The sequence below is a fragment of the Drosophila ficusphila genome, unplaced genomic scaffold (genome assembly GCF_018152265.1).
Source record: "Drosophila ficusphila isolate 14025-0441.05 unplaced genomic scaffold, ASM1815226v1 contig_791, whole genome shotgun sequence".
Lineage (NCBI taxonomy): Eukaryota > Metazoa > Arthropoda > Insecta > Diptera > Drosophilidae > Drosophila > Drosophila ficusphila.
The window spans coordinates 8,288,450-8,312,315 of NW_025064737.1; the positions used below are offsets into that span (position 1 = coordinate 8,288,450).

Here is a 23,866-nt window from a genome sequence, read left to right on the forward strand (position 1 = left end):
GAGCACTTCCTGTTGCCTTCATTTTCCTTTTTTTACGTTGAGGTTTTTACTTTATTTTTACAGAAAATTTCCAAATACTTAATACTCAATTTGGCCCACAGACCCAGAGAGAAATGCTATGCCAGACGCCGAGTGCCGGGGAGGCTTGAAGTGGATGGAGTGCATGTGTGTTGTGTTAACTGCTCACCACTTGGCCGCATTTCCTTCTGGGGGCCCCGTCTGTGCGGCGAAAAAGCGAGATAAAAGCGTCTTTAGCCAGCTGAATAACTTGTTGGATCCTCCGGTACTGCAGGCAAACACTTGCCGACCAAATGGTGCTTGAATGTATTTCACTTTGATTTGCTTTTATTTTAAAGAAATCCATTCAGAAAGCCGAGTGCCGACTGCGCTTGGCATAAATCTGAGGGGGGAAAGGGGCGGGGCGGGGAAGGGGTTTATGGTTTGCAGCGACGGAGGCGCGGAACTTGAGGCTTTTATGCGCGGCACTTAACCGCTTAATTACTCATTATGCTCGAGTTTATCCAGCCATTTAATCAGGCACTCAATGCAAACGAAAGGTAGCGTAGCAGTTTAACGAATAATTGAGTCAAACGGCAATAAAACATTAATTAACAATCTCAACTCACAATCCTTGTCCGCCATTTAGCCCTCGAGTGTAATTTTACATCATCCCTCTGTTTACTGCTGCGTGCACAAATATGGAAAATTCAGTGCCATATTTCCCGTGTATAAACATTTTCTTATCATAAACAGTGGAGTTCCATGCATTGTCCAACGCCTGTGCATTCTGCGCAATGAAAAGTTGAGGTTGGCAGTAAAACACTGTAACATTTCGCCCGTAAAACCTTCGAGCGGTAAGCGATACATGCCATCGACCTACATTACACAATGTACGTACATATTTTAATTGGCACCAATGAAAACAAAGGTTTTAAATCCCTTAAAGCGATTGCAGCTTTCTGTGTTTAAATATCCATTAAAATTAAATTGTAGTTTTAAGAAGGTTTAATTATAGAGAAAGCAATTAAATGCATTTCAAATAAGGTAATTAAATCAAACTTATGTTAATGGCACTTAAGGTTATATATAATTTATCTTGGTTTTTGAAAGCTCAAAGAAGAAGTGTTTAAGAAATGTGAAATTATGAGCTCCAAGAAAAAGTGCTTGATATAAATCTAGTCGTTAGCACCTACTATTCGGGGGGTCTTTTCGGATTACTTAAGTTTCATACGTGTGGTAAAAGCATATTAAGACCTTCGGTCCACAAACATACCCCCAGAAAATTGTGTGACCTTAGAGGTGGCCACGTCCTTGTTACCGATTTGTCAAAATCATCGACACACCGTGACCTCAGACACGTGAATTTCGGGTTGCAAGCGAAAAAATAGGGAAAATCGAGCTGACACTCGTAACTGGTTCGACGTGATGTCAACAAAAGCCAAGCAATATCCACCTAAGCTAAAACTCCTTGACACTTCCACACACACACACACACACACACACACATACGCACGTAAGAGGACGAACTTTCATTAGTAGAAACGTCAAAGTTCCTGGAGAAGCACCCCGAACACTCAATCGCATAGAGAACCCATCATCAAGAGGGGAAAAAGAAGAGACATCGATTGGCTCGCCCAAGGAAAATAAGAAAGCGATGCTGAAAGTATTGTAATTGCATTTGCATATGACATTCCTCTCAACTTTAAGGAATCCCATCGCCACCCAGTGAAAGTGAAACCCAACTTAAGTTCCGGCAGGGAAAACATATTGCCTCCCCATCCCCTCGATGTGTATACTCAAATAAGCTCTGGGGAGAAAACCCCAAGTTAAATATTGTCAAGTACGAATATCGTTCCATTTATTTGACCGCTCTCGGGCCAAGAATCTCTGAGTTTCGAATTTTTTTTTATAGTTGCTTGGCAACAAAGTTAAGTTAATAAAATGATTTTAAAGTTTGGCTGTCATGGATACGACACTTTCTATTATGCATTAGGGCAACAAAATTGTTTGCAACCTTTTCGCTCCTATGTTTTTTGCTTGCAACTTGTCCATGATGCAACTTTTCTCGGCAAAGCAAAAACGAAGGGGAGTCGAGTGGCGTGGGCGTGGGCGTGGCGGGTTGGGTACTTGGGCCAAGATAGATACCGTTGCTGACAGCTGCTTAAGTGCGAAATTCGATTTCGCATTCAAGGGCGGTGTCCACTTTAAGCTTTTGCCTTCGCCATTCCGGGCAAAAACGGCAAACAAAGGAGCAAAAGAGGAGGTGGGGCGAAGGAAATTATTTAAACTTGTAATGAGCCAAACACCAAAGGCAACACGAAAAAAAAACTCAAGCCGGGAAATTTATGGAGGACAACATGGACATGCAGCCAAATTCATGGCACTCAGAAAAAATAGAAAATATGGCTTTAAAACCAGACGTATAATTTTATTTTTTTGGCTTGGCTCTACAAAATTGTAATTTAGGTCAACCAGTGATTTAGGACACCATTTTGTCATTGGATGAAAATTTAGCATGTGAAAATATTTTAATATTTTTTTGTATTGATTTCTTTACTTGACCAAAGTTTAATTAAAGTTAAAAGATACAACAATAGCAAAAAACATTTTTTTTCACTTATTTGTTATTCAATTACTTACTCAATTTTTAATGCATTGTATTTCTCACAGTGTTGGCAGCCGAAAAGATTGAATGCCACAAACTAAAAGCACCTGAAAGAGAGATAAAACTAAAACTGCGAAAAAAGCGGATCGTATTTTATGGAAAAACTTTGAATTTAGAAAAGCAGGCTCTATTTAACCATTTGAATGGCCGGCTTTCAAAATTGTGAATAGCTTAAATGCCACTTGAATGCGAAAAGGCCGCCATCGTTTTCGCTAATTGAATGTTAATTAATAAAATGGCAAACTTGCCAGCACAAAAAAAAGGAGAATAATGAATGGATAAAGTCAAAGTGGAATACTTGTTGACTGAATGCCCATTTACAGAACATCCGCGGAGTGAAAGGTTCACAAAAAGCGGGGCGAGATCTACCGAGCGATAAAGTTTTAATTTCCATTTGATGGCTGTTAGTGAAGCAGTGCAAAAATATTTTTATATTTATACGGTTTTATTTTGCGTTGCATGTGTATGTAAAATATGTTTTAATTAAAAGCAAAGTTTTATATAGTTTTTATCTCACTCCAGCCTTTTTGTGCGCTGATTGCCCCAAAGCTGGACAAAATCAGAACGGCAAACAAACAAATATAAATTTGCCGGGTTGAGGCAATGCCAGTAAAAACCGAAAAATTCCCCAAAGTGCAGCCCAATGGGCAATGGCAGATGAAAAACGCTAGCAAAGTACCAATTCCACTCACTCACTCGAAATCCTCGACTCGCTCTCTCTGTTTCTGTCAGATGAGCCAAAGTAACGCAAAATTCCCCAATGCCCGAAACTACAAATAGATATTTAATTTTTTGCAATTTCATACAGAGTTTTCCCAGCTGAAAACGAGAGTGTGTGCCAGTGGGTGGGCTGCTGTGTTCACTGCATTCCGGCTTTGGTGCCGCACAAATGACCCACAAATTTCGTTAAGCGACAAACAAACAAGAATTAATTTTGGTTGCAGCTTAAAGTTGGTCCCTTGAAACACACAACAAATTGCAGCCAATGGTTTAGCTCCTCTGGCCTTTGTCAACCACATGAAATTGCCTTTAAATAATATTGCTTTTAAATCTGAGTACAAAAGAGACAAAAGTAAAATCAGTTATTATTGAGAAAATGATTGGTGCTTATGTTCGTAAAATAGGTTTAGAAGCTGGAAGAACTAAGAAATTCCCTAAAATAAGGACTGTTTTGTTACTGGTTACCAAAATCACTTTCTAATCACTAGATATGTGTTTTATACTTTTTGACTTTAGCAACCATAAGTCTTTGGCTTACGTGTCAAATCACTTATCTTCTATTATTCTTAAAATTCCAAATTGCAATACCAAATGTTTCGGTCTTAAAAATTAACACCATCATGCTGAAAAATATTACATGCAGATGCTGCAAAAACAGCATTAAGGTGCCAATATATAAAATAATCCAATCCCAGCTTTCTCTTAAATATCTTTGCAGGCCATCCAAAAGCGTTTGTATTGTGAATGCAAAAGCGGCGAAGACACAAGTATAAAGAGTAAGTTGGCCAAAAAAATACCCGAGGAGCGTAACAAGTTTTTGGGTATCAAGTGTCTGCATGGCCATAAAATTATTGGCCAGATCAGCGTAAACAGTGTAATTGGCGGAATGCGAGGACTTCCGCTCCTGTTCTGTGAGACCTCCAGGTATGTTAAAATTGTTTTTTTTTTCTTTCATGGATAGGTTTCCTCAAGCTAAAAAATCTTCTAAAAATCTACACATTACAATTGAATGTTTTTTTCCGTTTTAATTCAATATTTTTACTACCTATTTGATTAAAAATATTTACTGATTGATAAATATTTTTAAAACTGTCAAAACTGTTACAAAAGTTTTTTTTCTTAACTAACAATGTCTTTTACATTTTTTTTCTCTGTTTTTGATTAAATAGTATAAGCTTGCTTTTAAATGTATGATGTAAAAAATATGAGTAAAATAATATACAAAGCTAAAAACTGTATAGCGAATACTTTTCGATTCGAAATATTTCTGACCCCTATATTCTACTATTTTTTCAGCCTGGACAAAAACAAAGGAATCTTCTACCGCGGCATTTTGCTGAAGGATGTGTGTGCCAAGCTTCCGCGGGTGATCGAGGGAACCCAGGAGGGCACTCCGGAGGGCTGTTTCTACCTCCTGACCACCGGATCAATGCCCACCAAGGAGGAGGCCGAGCAGGTCACCCAGGAGTGGTTGACACGTGGAAATGTGCCAGACTACTGTTTCCGGCTGATCGACTCAATAGACAAGAGTGTGCATCCGATGGCCCAGCTGTGCGCCGCCTGCGCCTGCCTAACTGCCCAAAGCAAGTTCGTGGAGGCTTACAACAAAGGAGCCAAGCGGGGTGTCTACTGGGAGTACACCTACGAGGACTCGATGAACCTGATCGCCATGCTGCCCACCGTGGCGGCGGCCATCTACAACAACGTCTTCAAGGACGGCGAGGGATCCCGGGAGTTGGACGAGGAGGAGGATTGGTCGGGCAACTACTGCCGCATGCTCGGACTTTCCGACAAGGACTTCGTCGACCTCATCCGACTTTATATGGTCCTGCATGCGGATCACGAGAGCGGCAATGTTTCCGCCCACACCTCCCACTTGGTCGGTTCGGCTCTCAGCGATCCTTTCCTCTCCTTCGCGGCCAGCATGTGCGGCCTGGCTGGACCACTCCACGGATTGGCCAACCAGGAAGTGCTCGTCTGGCTGACGAAGCTCAGGAAGGCAATTGGCGACGACCCCACCGACGACGAGCTGAAAAAGTTCATCGACGATACACTGAAAAGCGGGCAGGTGAGTCGGCTTATGAGTTGTGTTATTAGCATAGATTATCTTGAAAAACGCTATCTATGATAGCTGCGGGATATCAGGGGTACACTGAAAATAATTTAAGAAAATATGTCAAAAAAAATCTTTAGGGAATTATCAAAAAAAAATATTGTTAAAATAATCTTATTTAATTTTTTAAAATTAAATTAAAAAAGTTGAAGTATCGTTAAAAGTCTGAAATATCTTTTAAAGGTTCTTTTTGTTTTATATTCTTGTTGTTGATATTCTTTCCAAAACTTTCTGCTTTCAGTTGTATTAATTTGGACATGCTATTACACAATTATTTTTTTAAACTAAATACTTTTGTTAGGATTATATTTGATTATAACGATATACCTTTTTGTATTTTAGGTAGTTCCCGGTTATGGACACGCAGTGCTGCGGGACACCGATCCGCGTTTCGTACTGCAAAACGAGTTTGCCATGAAACACTGCGCGGATGACCCCGGTGTGAAGCTTGTAACTCGTTTGTGGAAGATTATCCCGGAGGTTCTCAAGAATCTCAACAAGGTGGCGAATCCGTATCCCAATGTGGACGCCCATTCAGGTGTCCTGCTGCAGCACTACTGCCTAAATGAGCTGCAATATTACACGGTCCTCTTCGGCGTTTCCCGAGCTATAGGTGTTCAAGCCCAGTTTATATGGTCACGAGCTTTGGGAGCTCCAATCGAGAGACCAAAGTCTTTCTCCTCATCGGAAATTTGCAACTTTATTAGGGAAGCGGACAAAAAGGCAGCGGAAGCAAATTGCAAAAAGAATGAAAAGAAGAAGTGATAGTACAATAGTTAATAGCATTATTGGTATTTAAAAAAAATATAAATATACCATTCCAAAATTTTATATTTTGAAAAGCCTCTATTTTACGGCACGTATTAAAGTCACCTTAGATATTTGTCATTAACATATGTTTGGTTTTGGCATGTTGTAATTGGCTTGGCTGCCTGACATTCGGCTGTTTATTTCTGACATCTTTGATATTCAAGGAGTCCTTTTTTCGTCCTGGAAAAATTGTAATTAAGATGTTGACTCAAATACATAAATTTTGCTTTGATGTCCGCAGCACGAAGAAACGTGTCTAATACCCATTTCCGCTGGCTGCCTAGACATTTTATTTGAGCCTCAAAATGGACCATAAATATATCGTGCAATCCAATCCAATTGGAGAATCCTACCATAACTTTACACTTGATAAAGGCTTTAATAAGGCGAACAAAACTGTACAATTTTACAACAAAAATCAAATGTAACCATTAATTGGATTAATGCAAACATTCCTCAGCTATTTGAATCAATCTGGACAAATCAAGAATATTAATATGTGCACAGCATTCCCCCTTGTCGTTCCCTGGGTATACGCGTCGAATTCCATTAAATGCATTTGTGATTATTGTAATTTTTTTGAAAGCATTCCATCAACTGATTGATTTTTGTTCAATTTCTCCCTTTGTTTGGCTAAGCTCATTCCATCCTGATTCCGATTGTATTCCCCTATTTTTTGTTCATTGACAGGGGCCATTGTTACTGTAAGTGATATTTTATTGTTATTTTTATTACACCTCTCCTCCTGTGGGTTCTAGTCCTTTGGGGTGTTTGAGCCTGGTCCCTAGTTACCACTCTCTTGGATTTGATATTCATTTTTTAACGGGAATATACATTTGACCCACATAACAAGCGACCTAGAAAGAAATACAAACCTAGCTGATACGACTAAATGGTTTAATTTGAATAATGAGATACATTTTTATAATTTAGTTACCATTTTAAAACTGGAAGTGCAAAAAAAAAATAAAGTACCACAATACCAACCTTTAAAATATGCCCTAACTTTATATTTTATTATAATCAACAAATCATTTGGAAAATCATAAAAAATTAAAATCCCATAGTATAAGCACCAATAAATCCAATCTTAATTTTACAGCCAGTCATTCACATGAATAAATTTCCGGGTTTTTTTTAAGCATTATTATATGATCAGGAACTACTTTTTGCCCCAGCTCTTAACTTATTATTAATTGCTTTGAGCATGAGAGGTTTCCGATGGTAATGGGAGCGTTGCGGAGTAACGTGGAGGCGAATGTAAATGATAAAAGTTGAAATATGTTTACCCAAGTTGGTGGAAAAAATAAGCTGCAAAACGTTTTAATAAAAGTATTTACTATTTTTCCCGCACAGTTATTTTATTGTTGAGGGAAATCACGAAAACTTTTTTATTGCAACTCTGTGCGCAGCTACACGCTGTTCATTTTTTTTCTCGTATAATTTTTTTCAAACATAATTTGAAACTGTTTTGGGTGTGCGAAATGCAGACACACGCCCTGCTTCTATATGCGCGCTGATTCTGTGGCCTTGGAAGCCAGAAAAGGAAAGCGAACGCACCGAACAGACACAAACACAAGCACACACACGCTCAAATTCACCCACTTGAGCACGCACACACCCACGCAAAAGTGGGTGGATGGGGAGGGCATAAAACACATCCGCATCAGAAGCGCTCCTCTTCGTGTGGACGCTGCTGTCGACGGGACAGCCTGGCCAGACCCAAAAAATAAAACAATGGTCGCCTTCCATCTGGGGTACGCGTGTGTGGCAGTAGTCATATAAAATGTTCGCACATATGCCGGGTTGCTTTCAGCCATTTGCTGCAATATTAAAACAAAAGTAATGCGAGAGTGTTTTCCAACCCATCGCCCTCGTTGCCACTCGCACTCGTCTAAAAAAAACAAAACCGTAGATTAAAAAATTTTCGAAATAGTGTCTGCCATGCAACTATGTGGGCATATTTTAAAAACTGACTAAAGTAAGGCTTCTGCACTTCTGAAAAAGGAGTTTTCCATTCACGGTCAATTCTCCGACTTCAATTTTCCGATCGGCTAAAATTCCGACAGCCCAAAGTTCTTGAAACATTGAAACAAAACATTTTAATTCAATTCTCTGACTGCCAATTTTACGAATGGACAAAAATTCCGACAGCTCATAATTCTGAAATTCGTTCTTATCTACGAGCACACGGTTTTCATATGCATATTCTACTTGTATCAGTAGTGCTCCGGTTATGTATAGGTACCAGGGGTGTTAGTTGAAGTTTGCCGGTTTTTTCGATAAAAAGAACACTTAATCCTCAAGAGAATGTGAAAAATTTTTTATTCAAAGTATTGACCATTGGCTTCTACACATTTCTCCCATCTTTTAGGCAAATTATGGATACCATTCCAAAAAAACTTTTTTTCTTTCGAGGCAAACCATTCGACGAGCCATTTTTCGACTTCATCAAAATTGGCGAAGCGCTGCTCTGCCAGTGAGTGTCCCATTGACGCAAAAAGGTGATAATCGGACGGGGCGAGGTCTGGAGAGTGCGGGTGCGATAATATTTCCCAATCAAGGTCTTTCAATGTGTCCTTCACCAGTTTAGCGGTATGAGACGGCGCGTTGTCATGTTGCAAGATAACTTTGCCATGTCTTCGGGCCCATTCCGGCCGTTTTTCGATCAACGCATTATTCAAATTGATAATTTGTTGTCGGTAGCGATCCTTATTAACCGTTTCACCAGGTTTCAATAACTCGAAGTACACCACACCACACTGGTCCCGCACTGGTGCCGCAAATGCGATTTACTTGCAACGAAACTCGACATATTCACTGAGGTAAACAACTATGACGTTTTTATTTTGACGGAATGCGAATTGTGTATTTTTTGAGGTTAATGTCAACAGAAAAAAATGACACATATACTGAATGATACAAATGTACTAGTACTGCTAGCGACATCTAACAGTCAAACCGGCAAACTTCAACTAACACCCCTGGTATGTGTCTTATCAGCGCTCTTGAAGTTGTTCTGCCCGAATAAAAGGAATCATATGCTTTTAAGCGGATCTTGATTATTTTAGCAGATGTTGAAATTGTTCGTTTCTCATTATCTAAATGTCTAATTAATGAGTCATAAGACTTTCCCAGTTAAAGAATAAAATTCGTTCGTCAGTGTATTAAAATACAACGTTTCAGAGAACTTGATATGCGACACAATCACTTCTCTGAAACGTTATATTTTAATACACTGAGTAATAAATTTTATTTATTTTCTAGTAAAATCGTACAGCTATTTAATTCAGTAGATGTTGTTATCATCGAGTGATAAGCAGAAAGCTGATTTCAGTGCATGTTGTTTTTGAGTGATTGACAACAAAAAACCCATTTCAGCGCGTGTTCATTTTCAGCAATTGACAACAAACCAAGGATATTTTCGAGCGACAAAGAAAGAAGTGAAAAAAAATGAAAATAAAAATAATTGCAAAAGTCTAAATTGGAAAAACCGTTCGAATGATGAAACAGAAATCATAGAAATGTCCATTCACACAATCACTCGTATTGACTCTTGAGATCATCACATTATAAAAGAATAACACATAAACAAGTGACTTGATGTCAAATGCACAGCTTGATAACCTTACCGCTGCTAGACTTCATTTTGAGACGATGATTTACTTATAAAAAGCCTTGTCTTGAGCAAACAAACATCAGTTTTTATTCATCGTCGCTACAGCTGAGATGAAAGCGATTACTTTAGCAGTTCTGGGCCCGATCCTTGTGTTGTCATTATTGCAAAATGCAGTAAGTTAAAATTACGTTTCTTTTTTTTTTAATCAAAAAAATTATTTTGACACGTAACATGTAATTTTTCTCGTATTTTCGTGATGTACAGTTAATAAGCTGTATAAGTGCAAAGTTCTCTGGTTTTCATATTTTTTCATCTTTTCTTTGTACAGACATATGCAAGCGCACATACAGCGAATGTCATCTTAACAGATCCGCCAACAGAGGTTACGTTAGAGTGTGGTGAGAAGCATCATATCGTGGTTAATAAGGGTATTCTATTTGATAATAAAGATGGTGAAAGGTATGCCGAAAGTGCACGGTATCCGCCAAAGATGGCGTGTGATTTAGAACGAAATTGCAACTTCAAATTCGCATCAGAAACGTATGACTATATGAGTCCACGTCCGCAAAAAGGTTTCCAACTTACTATCATTTACGATTGCAAACGAGATAACTTTCAAGGAAATCCAAGAAGGATAACAGGCTATGGAAAAACCGGCGGTTGTCCGCAAGACTCTTTCGTTCAGAAACACGTTGCTTATTTTAACGATCGAAACATCGCCCCCGTGTCAATACGGCAGCGGCACGAAGGGAAAGGGAATTGATTGCCATGAGCGTCTCTGCTCAAGTCAGGCGTTTTAGGCAAGCAAACCCAAGAGCACCCATCGATCCAAATGTTGGCACAGTGTTTTTGATATATGATGATGTATCGGGCAAATCCGATTTCATGCCGAGTCAAACCAATAAATGTCAATTCACGCGGGAAGGTCTTGCCAAATCATTGAAGTATAAATGCGATCGAGGCACCAATAAATGGACATGTACTCCTGAGGGCAACACGGACTTGGCTATACATTACAAAAATACTGGCCATTTACAGTAGGAACCAAGGCTCAAACCAAGACCATGACCATGACCAGTGAAAACCGTTCCATTCTTCTAACCAAAATCGCTTTCGAAACCGGAATTCCTCTCAAACGAATTGATTAAAAAGTAAACACATCACGAAACACATCACGAAACACAACACAGTGTACACTACTACAGTTTATAGATTTTTTTATTAAAAACGGATCAACGATTAAATATAACATATCTACAGAAAAAATAACAATTAGTGAATTAACAAGCTCAATATGATAATAAATTTTTGACAATCATTCAACCACATCTGTACTTGTAATTCCGTATTCCCTTTTTTACATGTTTTACACCTAAATCTTTCCTTTCTGTCCTCACTAATCTCACACGTTTTAAGATGTTGAGACATTTCTGCTTCGTCGACCCGATCACCACAATATCTGCACATTTTTAGGTGGGCATAAGGTACTCTTGGGGCTAGCGAATTGTGTTCTGCGTTGTCGTCGCTTTTATTCCTACGTTTTTTTCGCACCTGCACGCTCCAATGGCTCTCTGTAAGAACTGGGAACAGTAACGACAGCAACATTACCGCAAGGACAGGCTAAACCCCCCAGAGCTACCCTGGAATTGGTACACTGACCGGGTGCCCACTTACTTTGCATTGTAATTATGTTGCAATCTGAACAACAGCCCAAACCGGGACAACGACCACTTGAGTCGTAGCCCCGCCGAAAGATTTCTGACACTGCAACAGGATGCCCCTACCCCAAAGCACTGGTTAGATGACACAAGCAGACGTTGGAGGAATTCTTTGTAAACATTCGTTTATTTCACTTTGTATTTTATGTTTAAGCAATCAATGAATTAGCGTACAAGAACTTATGTACACTCGGCAGCGGTGGCAACTTGGTCACCGCTGAAGAATATATGAATTCAGTCTTGAAAATCAACTCAAAGGCTTACGTCTAATTACTCAAACTCTTCTTGAAATTTGACAACCGGACTCTGGCAGACACCAATTCACACTAGGACTCCTTGGCAGAGAACTATAACTCGCGTGTGTGGCAGTAGTCATATAAAATGTTCGCACATATGCCGGGTTGCTTTCAGTCATTTGCTGCAATATTAAAACAAAAGTAATGCGAGAGTGCTTTCCAACCCATCGCCCTCGTTGCCACTCGCACTCGTCTAAAAAAAACAAAACCGTAGATTAAAAAATTTTCGAAATAGTGTCTGCCATGCAACTATGTGGGCATATTTTAAAAACTGACTAAAGTAAGGCTTCTGCACTTCTGAAAATTGCGATGAAAGGAGTTTTCGGACTGGTACAAGTTTATACTTGCAAATAAGAATTCAGAAACTTTAAATTGAATAGGAATGCCTTGCAGAACACATGAGTTACTAAATTATACAAAATCTAAACTTGGAAATGCTTCTACTATACCATTATTTTCCATTACTGACTTAATTTGCTCCAGCAATCGTCTCTAAAAAAATGAGATGGCCTTCGTACAATTTTAGCGTCAAAGGGGTAACAACTATTCTGCTATAATTGTTATAGTTTTGCAGTTACTCGCAAATAAAACACTCTCGGCAGCATTCCGAAAAACTTTGGCTTTAAGCTGCACTCCGTTCCTCCAGTTTGTCTGTGGTCTCATTTCATTAACTTCCGGGTAAACTTCAAGAAGACAACTTGAGTGACTTCTCCAAGGACTGCTTTCTGAGCCCCATATCGCCGTAATCACTTTCATTGCCAGAGAGAGCGAGTATAAAATGCTGCATCTTTTTTTGTGAAATATGAATTTTGTCGTTGGCCAAAATGGAAGCGGAGGGGGAAGTGCAATAACTTCCTTATAGACCAAAAACTTTATGGCAGCAACAGCGGCTGCACTCGAGTCGCTATCAAACCGCAGCCTTAAGGCCCTCTGGCTCTCAGATCCCTTTTCCCCCAACTTCCTTCAATGTTATTGTATTATAATGGTCTCTGGCGCGGACCGAGGCTGCTTGGGGATCTGCGTATGTTCTATTTTTTAAGATATGCAAAATAAGTTGCAGTTGCTTTCGACAAAAGCAACTCGCAGACAAACACATCAGACATTGTGGAAAATAACTATCTCTGTATGTATGTATATATTTTTATGTTTATATGTATATGCACGTATGTTTGTGTTGGGCTGAGTGAAAAGTTGCCCGGGTACGCAGGAAAATTATAACTCTTCCTCTGGAGACAAAGACTGGCCCAAGGAGAAAAGGACACGCTGCAAGAGCAAAATCGTAACTGACTGAGTGGCAGTAACTGTTGGCATCTATTTGACAGTTTCCAGGAAGCTTCCCCTCCGCTTGATATTCAACCTACAAAAATGTACCAGATTTTTACATCCTTTCATATTTTGAATTTAAAATTTACTTACCTAATGACTTCTGTCAATTGCTATGCTCTTGGAGTGCGGCTCAAATTAAATAGCGATAATTAAATGTACATTTGATTATTTATGGCTCATGTGCCAGGTTTTCTTGTACCAATTAATTGTTTAATTATTTTAATATTCCTTTTATACTCACGGCCATTGAGTTAAATCATTTTTAATTACAGGTTAATGAAAGCAATGCATTCTACACAGTTGTTAAAACAAATAAATCAATTGTCTGCATTTTCACTGCTAATGAGGGACAATATTGTTGACCAATATTGATTATTTAAAATGATACCATATATAATATTACAACAAAGATATTTAGAAAATAGTAATTGTTATGTTATGATAATCTTGCTGCTGTATCAGATTATAGAAAACAAACACCACAACAGCTTTAAGTGTTTCCCAAACAGAACTTTCCAAAGTTTGAATTTCCCACCCTCCCATTTTGCACCTTTCTGGCTCTCTCTGGCATTCACTATTTCATTTTCCAGTCGAAGAAATATTCGCACATAGTTTTGCCCGTTGGAATGTGCTAAAAGTGCCGGCAGGTAGAAATAATTGCGATTATACTCGCTATTTTTCCGCACAGCAGGAAAGTTGCGATAGAAAATGTGGGGCAGTAAAGGGAGTTCAGCTTTTCCAGACAGCCAGAAGATGGAGTGAATGCCGCTGGATAGCATTCAGTTTGTTTCACCGAATGGTTTCCAACTTTTCCAGCTTTGCGAATTGGGTTTGGCTCACTCTGTGATGAACGAAACCGCAAAAGTTCTTTAACCCCATCCTTTTAATCGAATTACTAAACAATTTTATTGTCACAGGTAACAAAAAAAGGTTCTTATTTAATTAATACAATAAAGGGTTCAATTATTTATATATTCTTTTCATTAAAACCAATTAAAGGTTGAAAGGCCATTCGATCCGCATAGCAGTTGAAATAATTCATTATGATACTTGTTAAAAAAAAAATACTTGCAGAGAAATGCAAAAATTCTCTTTTTCTTTGTATACACAGGCTTTTTTTTTATTAAACTGATGAACACTTTGACAGATTGATGGACAATCAACTGTGTCACACGTCGCGTATGCGTAATTTAAAAGTCGAAACGCATTTCTGCCGCCTCTTGTTCCACCTTGGTACTTTCTCTCATAGCTTGCGGCTTAATTAAGAGCCGGAAAAGTTTGCCGCATTGTTTGCAATTTGGTATCCCATTTTTGTCATCGTCAACATCATCAGCATAGTTCCCATCTGGCCCGACTTTGGCCCATTGTTCGTTGAATTAGGTTTTGGTGAATGGACTGCAGTTGTCGCTTATCCTTATCTGCTTGTCCTTGTAATTATCAACAGACGAGTGAGGTGTCCTCTTGTGCCCTGCTCGGCGGTCCTTTTGTTTCCCAGGACTCAAATCGCGAATTATGCTTTCCACTTGGCTTGGCCGGGCCAACTGGCAGATAAGATATGCCAACGAGCAGCTCAAGTCGAGTTGTTGGCTTTAAGGCTGCAACCGCTTTAATTAGTGATTATACATTTGCAGCACGTGCCGCTCTCGGCCCTTTTGGTTGCGATCCAAGTTAATTAATTTACTATTGTTCTGGCATTCGTTTGGCAACAAATTTTGACACAATACAACTGTCGGCCCGCAATAAATTCACTCCGGCGCTGACCTCCTGTTGTTCTTTTTGCGGGGTTTCATTAATAATTCAGCTCATACGAAACTGAGCCAAACTGCTGAATTGAGTAGCCGAAACTGGATAAATTAAGTTCATCTCACATCAAAAGCAGCAACATCTGTTTCTATGAAGTTCCTCCTTGCTCTCACACTCTGGCCTCGTTATTTCCAAGACGAAAATCAATATATTCGGCATTTGTCTGATATATCTTCAGCTATTCGTTTCAATTTGTCAATCAAGATGACACACACACCCAGCCTGAAAAGCAGAGCGAAGATTGAAATTAAAAACATTCAGACAACATTGATCAAGAGAAATGTCCCGCCAAGTTTGGGGACAATTCTAAGCTGACTTTACACGCAGTTTTGAAAGTAATCCCTGTTTTGTCTTATGGCTACGGAAATGTATATAAATGAGCATAAGCTGACTTTCTTTTGCGGTAGAGTTCAATAAACTTTGCTTTGTGGTAGAGTTCAATAAACTTTGCTTTGTTGATTCCCAAAAATTTCTTATTGCATACTTTTGCGGTCGAGGGAATTTTCATCTAATTTCGGTTAAAGAGTTATTTCTGTGAAAATATTTCTTATCGGATATATCACCTAACTGCAAGCAAAACTCCTAACTTAATCAGCCTCAAAAATGGTTTTAAGTTTTATAATTTTCTTTTTTGTTAAACCACTTACCATATTTATTTATTCATCTATAGAATTTGATACTTAGAATATTAAATTATACCTGCAGGCGAAAATAAGCAACATGTGTGTATATTTACGAATATTTACCAAATATAACATTTTTCGCATGGAAAGCTTAGGTTCATGATGACCTTCGCTTATCACTTTTAACGTTTTAACTTTTAGCTTGCTCTAATTGCATTTTGCACACTGGGCAGCGTATTTGTATAAGTTTGGAGCTGTGTATATAAATATCTGCAGTCTGACTGTCATGTGCCCGTCAACACACAGAACACTTTGCACACATATCGCATTCAACTATTTGAACAGAAACTGAAATGCGCATAAAAACTTTTACAATAAATCAGGAAATTTGTATAACATTACACACACTCTCACACACACACACACACACAAGTAGGGTTCTCGGGCAGATTTGTTGCAAAAATGTTCAGCACCAAATGGAAATTTGTTTACCAAGCTGTTGATGCTGCAGGCTGTGCTGTTTTATCTGCCGCTGCTGTCGCAACAGTTTACATTACTTGGCGAGAATAATTTCAAAATTTTGTCGCCGGCGACTACTGTGGCGAAAACCCATGAAGCTGGTATTATATTATGGGACCTGAATTATATTATTACGCAGGTAATTTGTTTATGAGGGCTAATATAAGCTCATTAGGCAGTTTGTGAAATGAAGCTTTACCTTGTAAGGATTGAATAATGCATCTAATTTTTAGGCCATTGAACCCATTGGGAGTAGATATAAAAATAAACAAACAAGCAACATTAAATCATGAAAATTACAAGAAATAAAATATTAATAAATGAATTATTTAATTAAAAGCTTTTTGATACATTTTAGCTCTGAATTGTTCTTACACTACTAAATCGGAAGTCAAGTTCATAGTTGGCTAATAAGGACAATCATTGTCCGTGACGGATGAACGATTTAACGATTATGGCGTTAGAGAAATTTATTGGCGAGTGAATCAAGCGAAGAAATACAAGCATACGCCCACTGCAGAAAATCTGGTTGCCATTTGGGGAAGTGGAAAACATAGGACTTTGCGGGGCAGGAATCGCGTGTGTTTTATTGGGCACTAGATTGCACTCACTTATGGGAGCGATTAAAATCGATTTAATCCATTGCCGGCATAAATCAACCGGCCAAAATGTTCTGCTGGCGAAGGTCAAGTACTACATAGCCCTCTTCCTTTGGCCAAATTGATGGACGAAATAAACCAACATATCTGCAAGAGTATATTTATCTAGAAGTAGTCTTCGGTTGACAGCGTTTATCGTTTGTGTCATAGAGGGAAACCGTCATTCATCATTTTTCCCAGCAAAACTAGTGGAAAAAATATTATTTGCCAGCTACCGTTTGATCGGGCGATGAAAGCCTTTTAAATGCAAATGTTTTATTTATATTGCGGAAAAAGCAACGAAGAAAAACGGAATATTGATGTTCCCTTTTGTTGGGTTTGCTTGAAAACATTGCAGGGAATGTAACAATAAAAGGCAAAAACAAACATCGGTAAAGAAACAAAAAATGTTTACAGCCAAACCAATATTTGCATGGATACATCTAAAAATTACAGCACAAAACGTGGAACAAATATTTGCACCACTTTAGACGCATTTAACCATATTTAAGTCCTAGTCACATCATGGAAATATGATTATGGCCACACTAAGTGGAAAATTTTTTCGCTTGTTGCATTCTGCTCAGCTCCACTTGGATTTCCAACTGCATTTGAGTTCCGTTCTCGTCGCGTTCACCCATAAATATTCATGTGACCTAATCGGTTTATGACAGCCATAATCGCCTGCACTTTGCACGTCTTTTGGTCATGAAGTTGGATCTGCTTTCTCCCCACAATATTTTCCACTTTTCCCTTTTTGTGTTCCTTACTGACATATGTCCAATAAGGGATATGGTTTAATCTCCGTAAAACAGTTGGGAAATCTTAAATGGTGCTTTTATGTGCATTAAGGTTTTCAATCAGTGAGATGGTCACTTTTGAGCCAACCAGAAACACTTTTAAATTTTTCTCAATTTTTTCTTTTGTAACTAATTTTGCAACTTGTTTTAACTGGAATTAATGAAGTTATTTTATGGGTTTTAAGGCTAAGACATAGAAAAATCTTATAATATTTGTTAAACAAATATATGTATCTGGCATATCGGTCGTATACGTAATTAAAGAGCTAACCAAATGGTTTGATATTTTGTTGTGCTATAGCACAATATAAATCATATTTTATGATTTATTTTGGTCATGATTAGATAGTCTAATAATTTTTAATACAATCTGTTTACTTTTCATGCCAAAACTATTAGAAGTTGCTCCCATACATGTTCTTAAATTTTCATTTTCTATTGTTAGGAATGCCAAGAAATACTAACTCTTTGGGATTTGGTCCACGCAATCGCGAATCCTATTTGAAACGGAAAATATTCAATAAAAATGGAATACGGGTTACATATGGCTCCAGCCAAATGTCAGCAAACAAAAAATGCGTATATTTACGCGACATATTTACGGCGTTTTAAATGAAAGCACGTGTTTAGCAAGGCAAACGACGCGCTGATGCCTCAAATATCGCACCTTTCCCCTGCCACAGAAAAAGCAAAAGCACAGGCAAAGTGGCAAGAGCATCAGCATCAGCCAAACCAGGCAACCTGAAACGAGACCATAAAATGGCGAACGTTGGCAATAAAAACTAGAACAACTGCCAGTGGGCTAAAGGCGGGGAAGTGGGCCAAAAGGAGCAGGGGAGGGGGAAAAGGGGAGGAGCGGGGGTCTAAATGCGGGCAGGTGGAGCGCATTACTTTGAAAGTACATTGAGCTTGAAAATGACTTTGTAAATGGCGCTCGACAAATATTTTATTACTAGGGAACAGCAACAATTTACTTTGCTTCCCCCTGCCCCTCACTTTTCACTTGCTTGAGTTTTGCTGCCACTTTTCAGCTTGCCCGCTTTTTCCCTCCCTTTAAGTTTGACTTTAACGTTAATTCAGACAATTATTAGCACCAGTGGTCCCCCACTTTCTATTGGAGTTCTGTAGTTTGTAATGCATATGTTTTACTTATTAAAAAGTCAGTATGCAAATCTCTTTTTTAAATCATCAAAAGGAAATTTACTTAAAGAATGGATATTATTTGTCTGCAAAACTTTCAGTTTAGTTGAATTTAAAAGTTTTATTCCTAAAATATTTTACAATTCTTTGTTTTTACATAAACATTCGCTAAAGATAAATATTATTTGATATATTAAAATTGTAAACTACAACCAAATAAATGAAAATAGGCGCTAAATCCAGCATAAACAGCATGCATAAACCAAAGGAAATTTAATTTATTCAATGCCAACTTTATAATCGATGACAGCGAAAATCCCATTTAATTTTTTCTTTATTGGCTAAAATTTGTTGTTCATTCCAGCGCCTGCTGGGAAAATTTCATTAAAAATGATCAAGTTAATTTCACAAATTTGTGTGCATTTCACTTCCTCCACGGGGGACGTCCGCCCAGTGGCCAAGGTCCCCAAAGGGGGCGGGGCTATGTGCCACAATGGGGTGGCAGAGGCGAAGGGGAATTGGAAGGAGGAGGGCGAAGGGCGAAGGGAGAGCGTTGTGGAATGTTGCCAAAATGCCAGCGGGTTAGACCTGCGGTTGCGGTTTGCCCTGTTCTGGCCCGGACGAGTCCGGTTCTCTTCGTCGGTGGCTTTTGAGTTATCCTTTACGCGGTTACCTTTTGTCGCTGGCCATTGTTTTGGCCCGGTCCATTGTTTTATATGCTGCGAACCGCGGCGTCCAGAGGAAAAGGGCCCTAAAGCACTGTTTGAGCTTGGCCATTGTTTTCGGGCCTAGTGCAAGAATTTTTCGCTCTCGCTGTTTTGCACTTGTTGAAGTGTTGACTTTGACGTGGTCAATGGTTGGGCACCGTAACAGCTTCATTACCGCGCTCGTTCCCAGTTGATTACAATTCGCAAAATTAACGCCCCTGTTGAGATTACTCCCTAATGTCCCAGCCAAGGAGATAACCCCTCCAAGCCGCCTCGTCCTCCTCCTTCGCTGCCAGGATATTCTGGAACTCATCCTTGGGCTGCCGCGCGTAGTTTGCATTAATTTCGCGTTAATTTTACGCGATAATCGTATTTCTTCGCATAATAGTCTGAAACTGGGTTCTGGACGGGGGCTTCCATATTGCTTTAATGGCGGCTAAAATGCTCTTAATGGCATCTATTTGAGATTTTATTTATGCACTCGAAAATCACATTGAAGTCTGGCTACTTGGCGCTATCCTTGCTCGGTTTCGGAATGAATGTTAAAACTTTCGGGTGTATTCGACAAAATATCTTGTGAAAATGGTGGGAGAAAAGAGGGTTTTAGACAACTAGCAAAGATTTCCGATTGCGCTTACAAGGAAATTACATTTTATTTGGTCAATGAATCAAATCTTAATAGATTCCGCGCCAATAAAGTGTTTTTTATTTAATTCATACAAAGTTCTCAGCTCTTTGTTAAATCTAAGTATAAAAGATCTTTTGAAGCGTATTTAATTTCATTTATTTTATATTATTTATAGTTAAAGAGAAGTATGGAAACAGCAATGGTCAAGTAAAATAGACTACAAAAGTTATGCTGCTATTATATGTAGTAGTAACAGCTAGTCAAATTTACCCGATAACGTAGCTACAGATATTGGCAATTTCGTTCTTTGCTATCCAACTCGATTTCAGATATTGCAGCCGAATTTCAAAGCGCTTATTCATTGTAATCCTAAATCGCCTTTGTTTGATTTGCTGTCCATGGCCGGCAAATTAAAAGTCGCATGAATTGGCCCCAGCAAACAGTGGCGGGTTGTATAGCAGGGGTTTCACTGAACGAAAAAAAGGGGGATCCATGGTGTGGGGGAAATGAGCAATGGACCTTCAACAAAATTCTAATTATTCATTGTCGACGCGCCGCTCGCTGACAGCGAAAACAATGAGCGCACTCAACTGTGAAAACTGCAACAAAGCGCATTCCAAACGCAGACTGGAAAAAGAAAGGGGCGTTTGGGGGTAAAAGGGGAAGGGGGAAGGGGGTAGAGGAAAGGCTGATGGTGGAAAAGCGGGGAGTGACGCATTTACTGTCGCACTAAAAATAAAGCTTCGGGCCAAACGATTCGCCAGCCATGAGAAACATTGTCAACATTTTTTACAATTTTCTAGTCGTTATTTACCATTGTTTCGAGCTCACAGATACAGATACAGATATATAGATGCAATCCTTAGCTACGGGTGGCTGTATCCATGACTGTTAGCCATGGCAGCAATTTGCAGCATTTAGTCCAAGTCCATTTAACTTTAATGCACTCTCCGTCGGACTGCCATTGAAGTTATCGCAGCTTCCTTTATGGAAACGCCAGCAGACGATCTTTGATTTATGGCCAGCAATCAGAAATGCATTCAACTTGGAATGGCCACTTATTGGAGTGGGTGAATTTGGTCACAAGGACTGCTCGATGCCTTGGGTGCTTCGTCTTCCCCGGTGCCCAATTACACACAGTTGGCATTCCGGCCAAAAGCTTTTGCCCCACTATCTGACCCACGCCCAATTAATGAATGAATGCTCGGCCAAGAGCCAAAATCCGCTTAGACGCAATGCGACACGTCCGAAAAAAAACAAAGTGAGGTTGATAATTTTAGGCCAAGAAATACAAACCTTATTTATTGTCACTTTTAAGGGTTAAGCTTTTAAAGTTGGCAAACGTCCAATGTCAACATAAGGCAGGATTAAAATGGTGATTTAACGCTTTAATATACATATATGCGAAATAAATAGAATTGACAAGCTATAATTCATTAATAGTATAATTTTGTAATAAATGCAAATGCATTTTTTAATTATTTGACCTTTGATTTTTTGCTTTATTAATTTCACTTAATTTATTAATAGGATTAGTATGTCTGCATTATTGTGTTAACATAAGGTAATACTTAAAAAGTGTTTTAATGCTTTCAAATTTATGTTACATAAATTATATTGATAGCCTTTAATTTAATACCTTTTTATACTGCATGTAAATAATTTTTTTTAGTTATTTTACTTCTTTGTTCTCATGTTTCTTTTTTTTTTTTTGCATTCTTTGTTTATATTTTTTTTTTTTTTGATTTTTTACTTTTCACATAAATTATTTGCCAAAAAAAAAACATTAAATACCTACATGTTTTATGACTATTTTTTACTTATAAACACTAAAAATCATGTAAGTGAAATAAAAATCAGTCTCTGATACATTTTTATTTGTAAGACGAATGTTCAAGGGAATCCCAAACAACTTTAAATCCACTTCCATTGACAGAGTGTGCCTTGTGATAAACAGCAATCTAGATTAGAGGGCTTTTGTAGGCGGTGTTTTTATATTTGTAGAAAATTTCAATGAAAAAACAGCAAAATTCTGGATTGATTTTATGTGTGAGTATGCAATGCGGTTCGATTCAGCGGCTTTAGGGTAATAATTCCACTTTCCCGGGGGTCTTAGCTGCATAGTTTTGAAGGTACCTCTGTGTAGCAGGCGAGTGCACTCAAAATCCCAGTAGTTCCCACACGGCGACGCCAGAGGACACAGAGCCAGGATCGCGATGGCAAACACAACGTCGCCGATGGCTGGACGGCGCCTGCACCGGGATGTTAACCGGCTGATGGCCTCCGGTTACCGCACCACGGTGGACGACGATATGGCCAACCTGGATGTGCGCTTCGAGGGTCCACTGGGCACCGCCTACGAGGGCGGCGTGTGGACGGTAAACGTGGCCATGCCGCTGGACTATCCGCTGAAGGCGCCGCGCGTCCGTTTCGTCACCAAGATCCTGCACCCGAACATCGAGTTCACCACGGGCCTGGTCTGCATGAATGTCTTCAAACAGGCCTGGTCGGCCAGCTACGACCTGGTGAACATCTTCGACACCTTTCTGCCGCAGCTGCTGCGCCATCCGAATCCGCACGATCCCCTTAATCATCGAGCCGCCGCCATCATGAAGCACTCGGAGGAGCTCTTCCGCGAACACGTCATCCTCTGCGTCAGGATGTACGCCCTTCCCGTGGTCCTGCCCTCTCAGGATCTCACTGAGGAGGGCCTCGAGAAGAAGTCCTCGGACCTCAGCCTCTCCGACCTCCTCTCGGATGACGAGGATGAGCCCAATGGTAACCACAACGGAGACTATAACGGCGACTCTAACGCTCTGCCAGGTGCGGATGCAGATCCTGTGGACGACTGAGTATTTTGGATGGTCCTTTGTTGAGTCTTTGTAAGAGAACAGTTTGTATATGGACAAATATATCGAAATTTTAAGTCTTATTTTCTTCTGCCCTTTTTGTTTCAAATATGCAGAAATTTCTTTAAGGAAACCATTATACAAACATTGAGATTAGCAGCCTGGTTAGCTTTTGTTATTTTATTTCACAGATAAATTCACCTAAATACTGCATGTTACCAGAAGGAATGTTAGTTATTAAAGTAATTTACTTACCACTCATCAAAGGACCATGAAATGGACCTTCTAATATACTCAAGGCAGTCTGAATATTGAAATTGACATTTGCATATGCTATCACCAATCTAATTGAAATTCTTGCATAAATTTACCTTAATACACAACCTCACCTTTGCACACAAACAGTTAATATTATGATGAACGGCAGGAATTTCGTAGTCGAACACTTTCAAGGTAGATTTCACTTGTTGTGCTATAAATAATTATAGCCCATCTCATTTGCAATTATTTTTATACTACAAAAAAGAACGTAAAGGAAAGTAATCTATTTTTGGAGACTCCATTTGTTGTTTGCCTAACATTAAATTTGATGCCATGGCAACAACCTTATCCATTTTAAATTCAAGAAAATGAACAATTTTATTGCCTGCCCAATGTCCTGAAGAGATGTTTGCCATTAAATTGCGGGCCTTAATTGTGTCGAGCAAGATGAAACCATATTGCCGTAATGTCCCGATAACAAATTAATTTTGCTCCATTAGGGATAATTACGAATTCACTGGCCATAATTGAAGCTGATGTCAACTCCATTCAACACTTTCAAGGGGCCTCAAGCAGGTGATTTCTGATTAATTTGCGAGATTAGTCTGAATCTAAGAAAGGGTTGACAATC

At 39.1% G+C, this 23,866-nt stretch overlaps 3 protein-coding genes across 3 annotated transcripts; all 3 read left to right on the top strand.

Annotated features, from left to right (window-relative positions):
- The first annotated feature begins 3,919 nt into the window (after positions 1-3,919).
- LOC108088089 (probable citrate synthase 2, mitochondrial) lies at positions 3,920-6,392 on the top strand. The gene is made up of 4 exons (XM_017185745.2): positions 3,920-4,050; positions 4,104-4,309; positions 4,682-5,453; positions 5,841-6,392. Exons 1-4 carry the CDS (start codon positions 4,006-4,008, stop codon positions 6,261-6,263), a joined length of 1,446 nt encoding a protein of 481 aa, XP_017041234.1. The 5' UTR covers positions 3,920-4,005; the 3' UTR covers positions 6,264-6,392.
- Positions 6,393-10,030: 3,638 nt separating this feature from the next.
- On the top strand, positions 10,031-11,244 carry LOC108087921. The gene is given in 3 exon segments (XM_017185506.2): positions 10,031-10,100; positions 10,256-10,652; positions 10,655-11,244. Coding segments are annotated over 3 exon segments (774 nt in total). The 5' UTR covers positions 10,031-10,037; the 3' UTR covers positions 10,969-11,244.
- A 10,808-nt stretch (positions 11,245-22,052) lies between these two features.
- On the top strand, positions 22,053-23,057 carry LOC108087913 (ubiquitin-conjugating enzyme E2 H). Its single transcript, XM_017185498.1, has 2 exons — positions 22,053-22,174; positions 22,242-23,057. The coding sequence occupies exon 2, from the start codon at positions 22,342-22,344 to the stop codon at positions 22,975-22,977; it is 636 nt and encodes a 211-aa protein (XP_017040987.1). The 5' UTR covers positions 22,053-22,174; positions 22,242-22,341; the 3' UTR covers positions 22,978-23,057.
- The last annotated feature ends 809 nt before the right edge of the window (positions 23,058-23,866 follow it).

Excerpts from the sequence above, each read along its gene's own strand:
- LOC108088089 (XM_017185745.2), top strand. The coding sequence starts at position 4,006 with ATGCTGAAAAATATTACATGCAGATGCTGCAAAAACAGCATTAAG. Across the intron at positions 4,310-4,681 it reads CTGTTCTGTGAGACCTCCAG|CCTGGACAAAAACAAAGGAA; the intron begins GTATGTTAAAAT and ends CTATTTTTTCAG. Across the intron at positions 5,454-5,840 it reads ATACACTGAAAAGCGGGCAG|GTAGTTCCCGGTTATGGACA; the intron begins GTGAGTCGGCTT and ends TTTGTATTTTAG.
- LOC108087913 (XM_017185498.1), top strand. The coding sequence starts at position 22,342 with ATGGCAAACACAACGTCGCCGATGGCTGGACGGCGCCTGCACCGGGAT.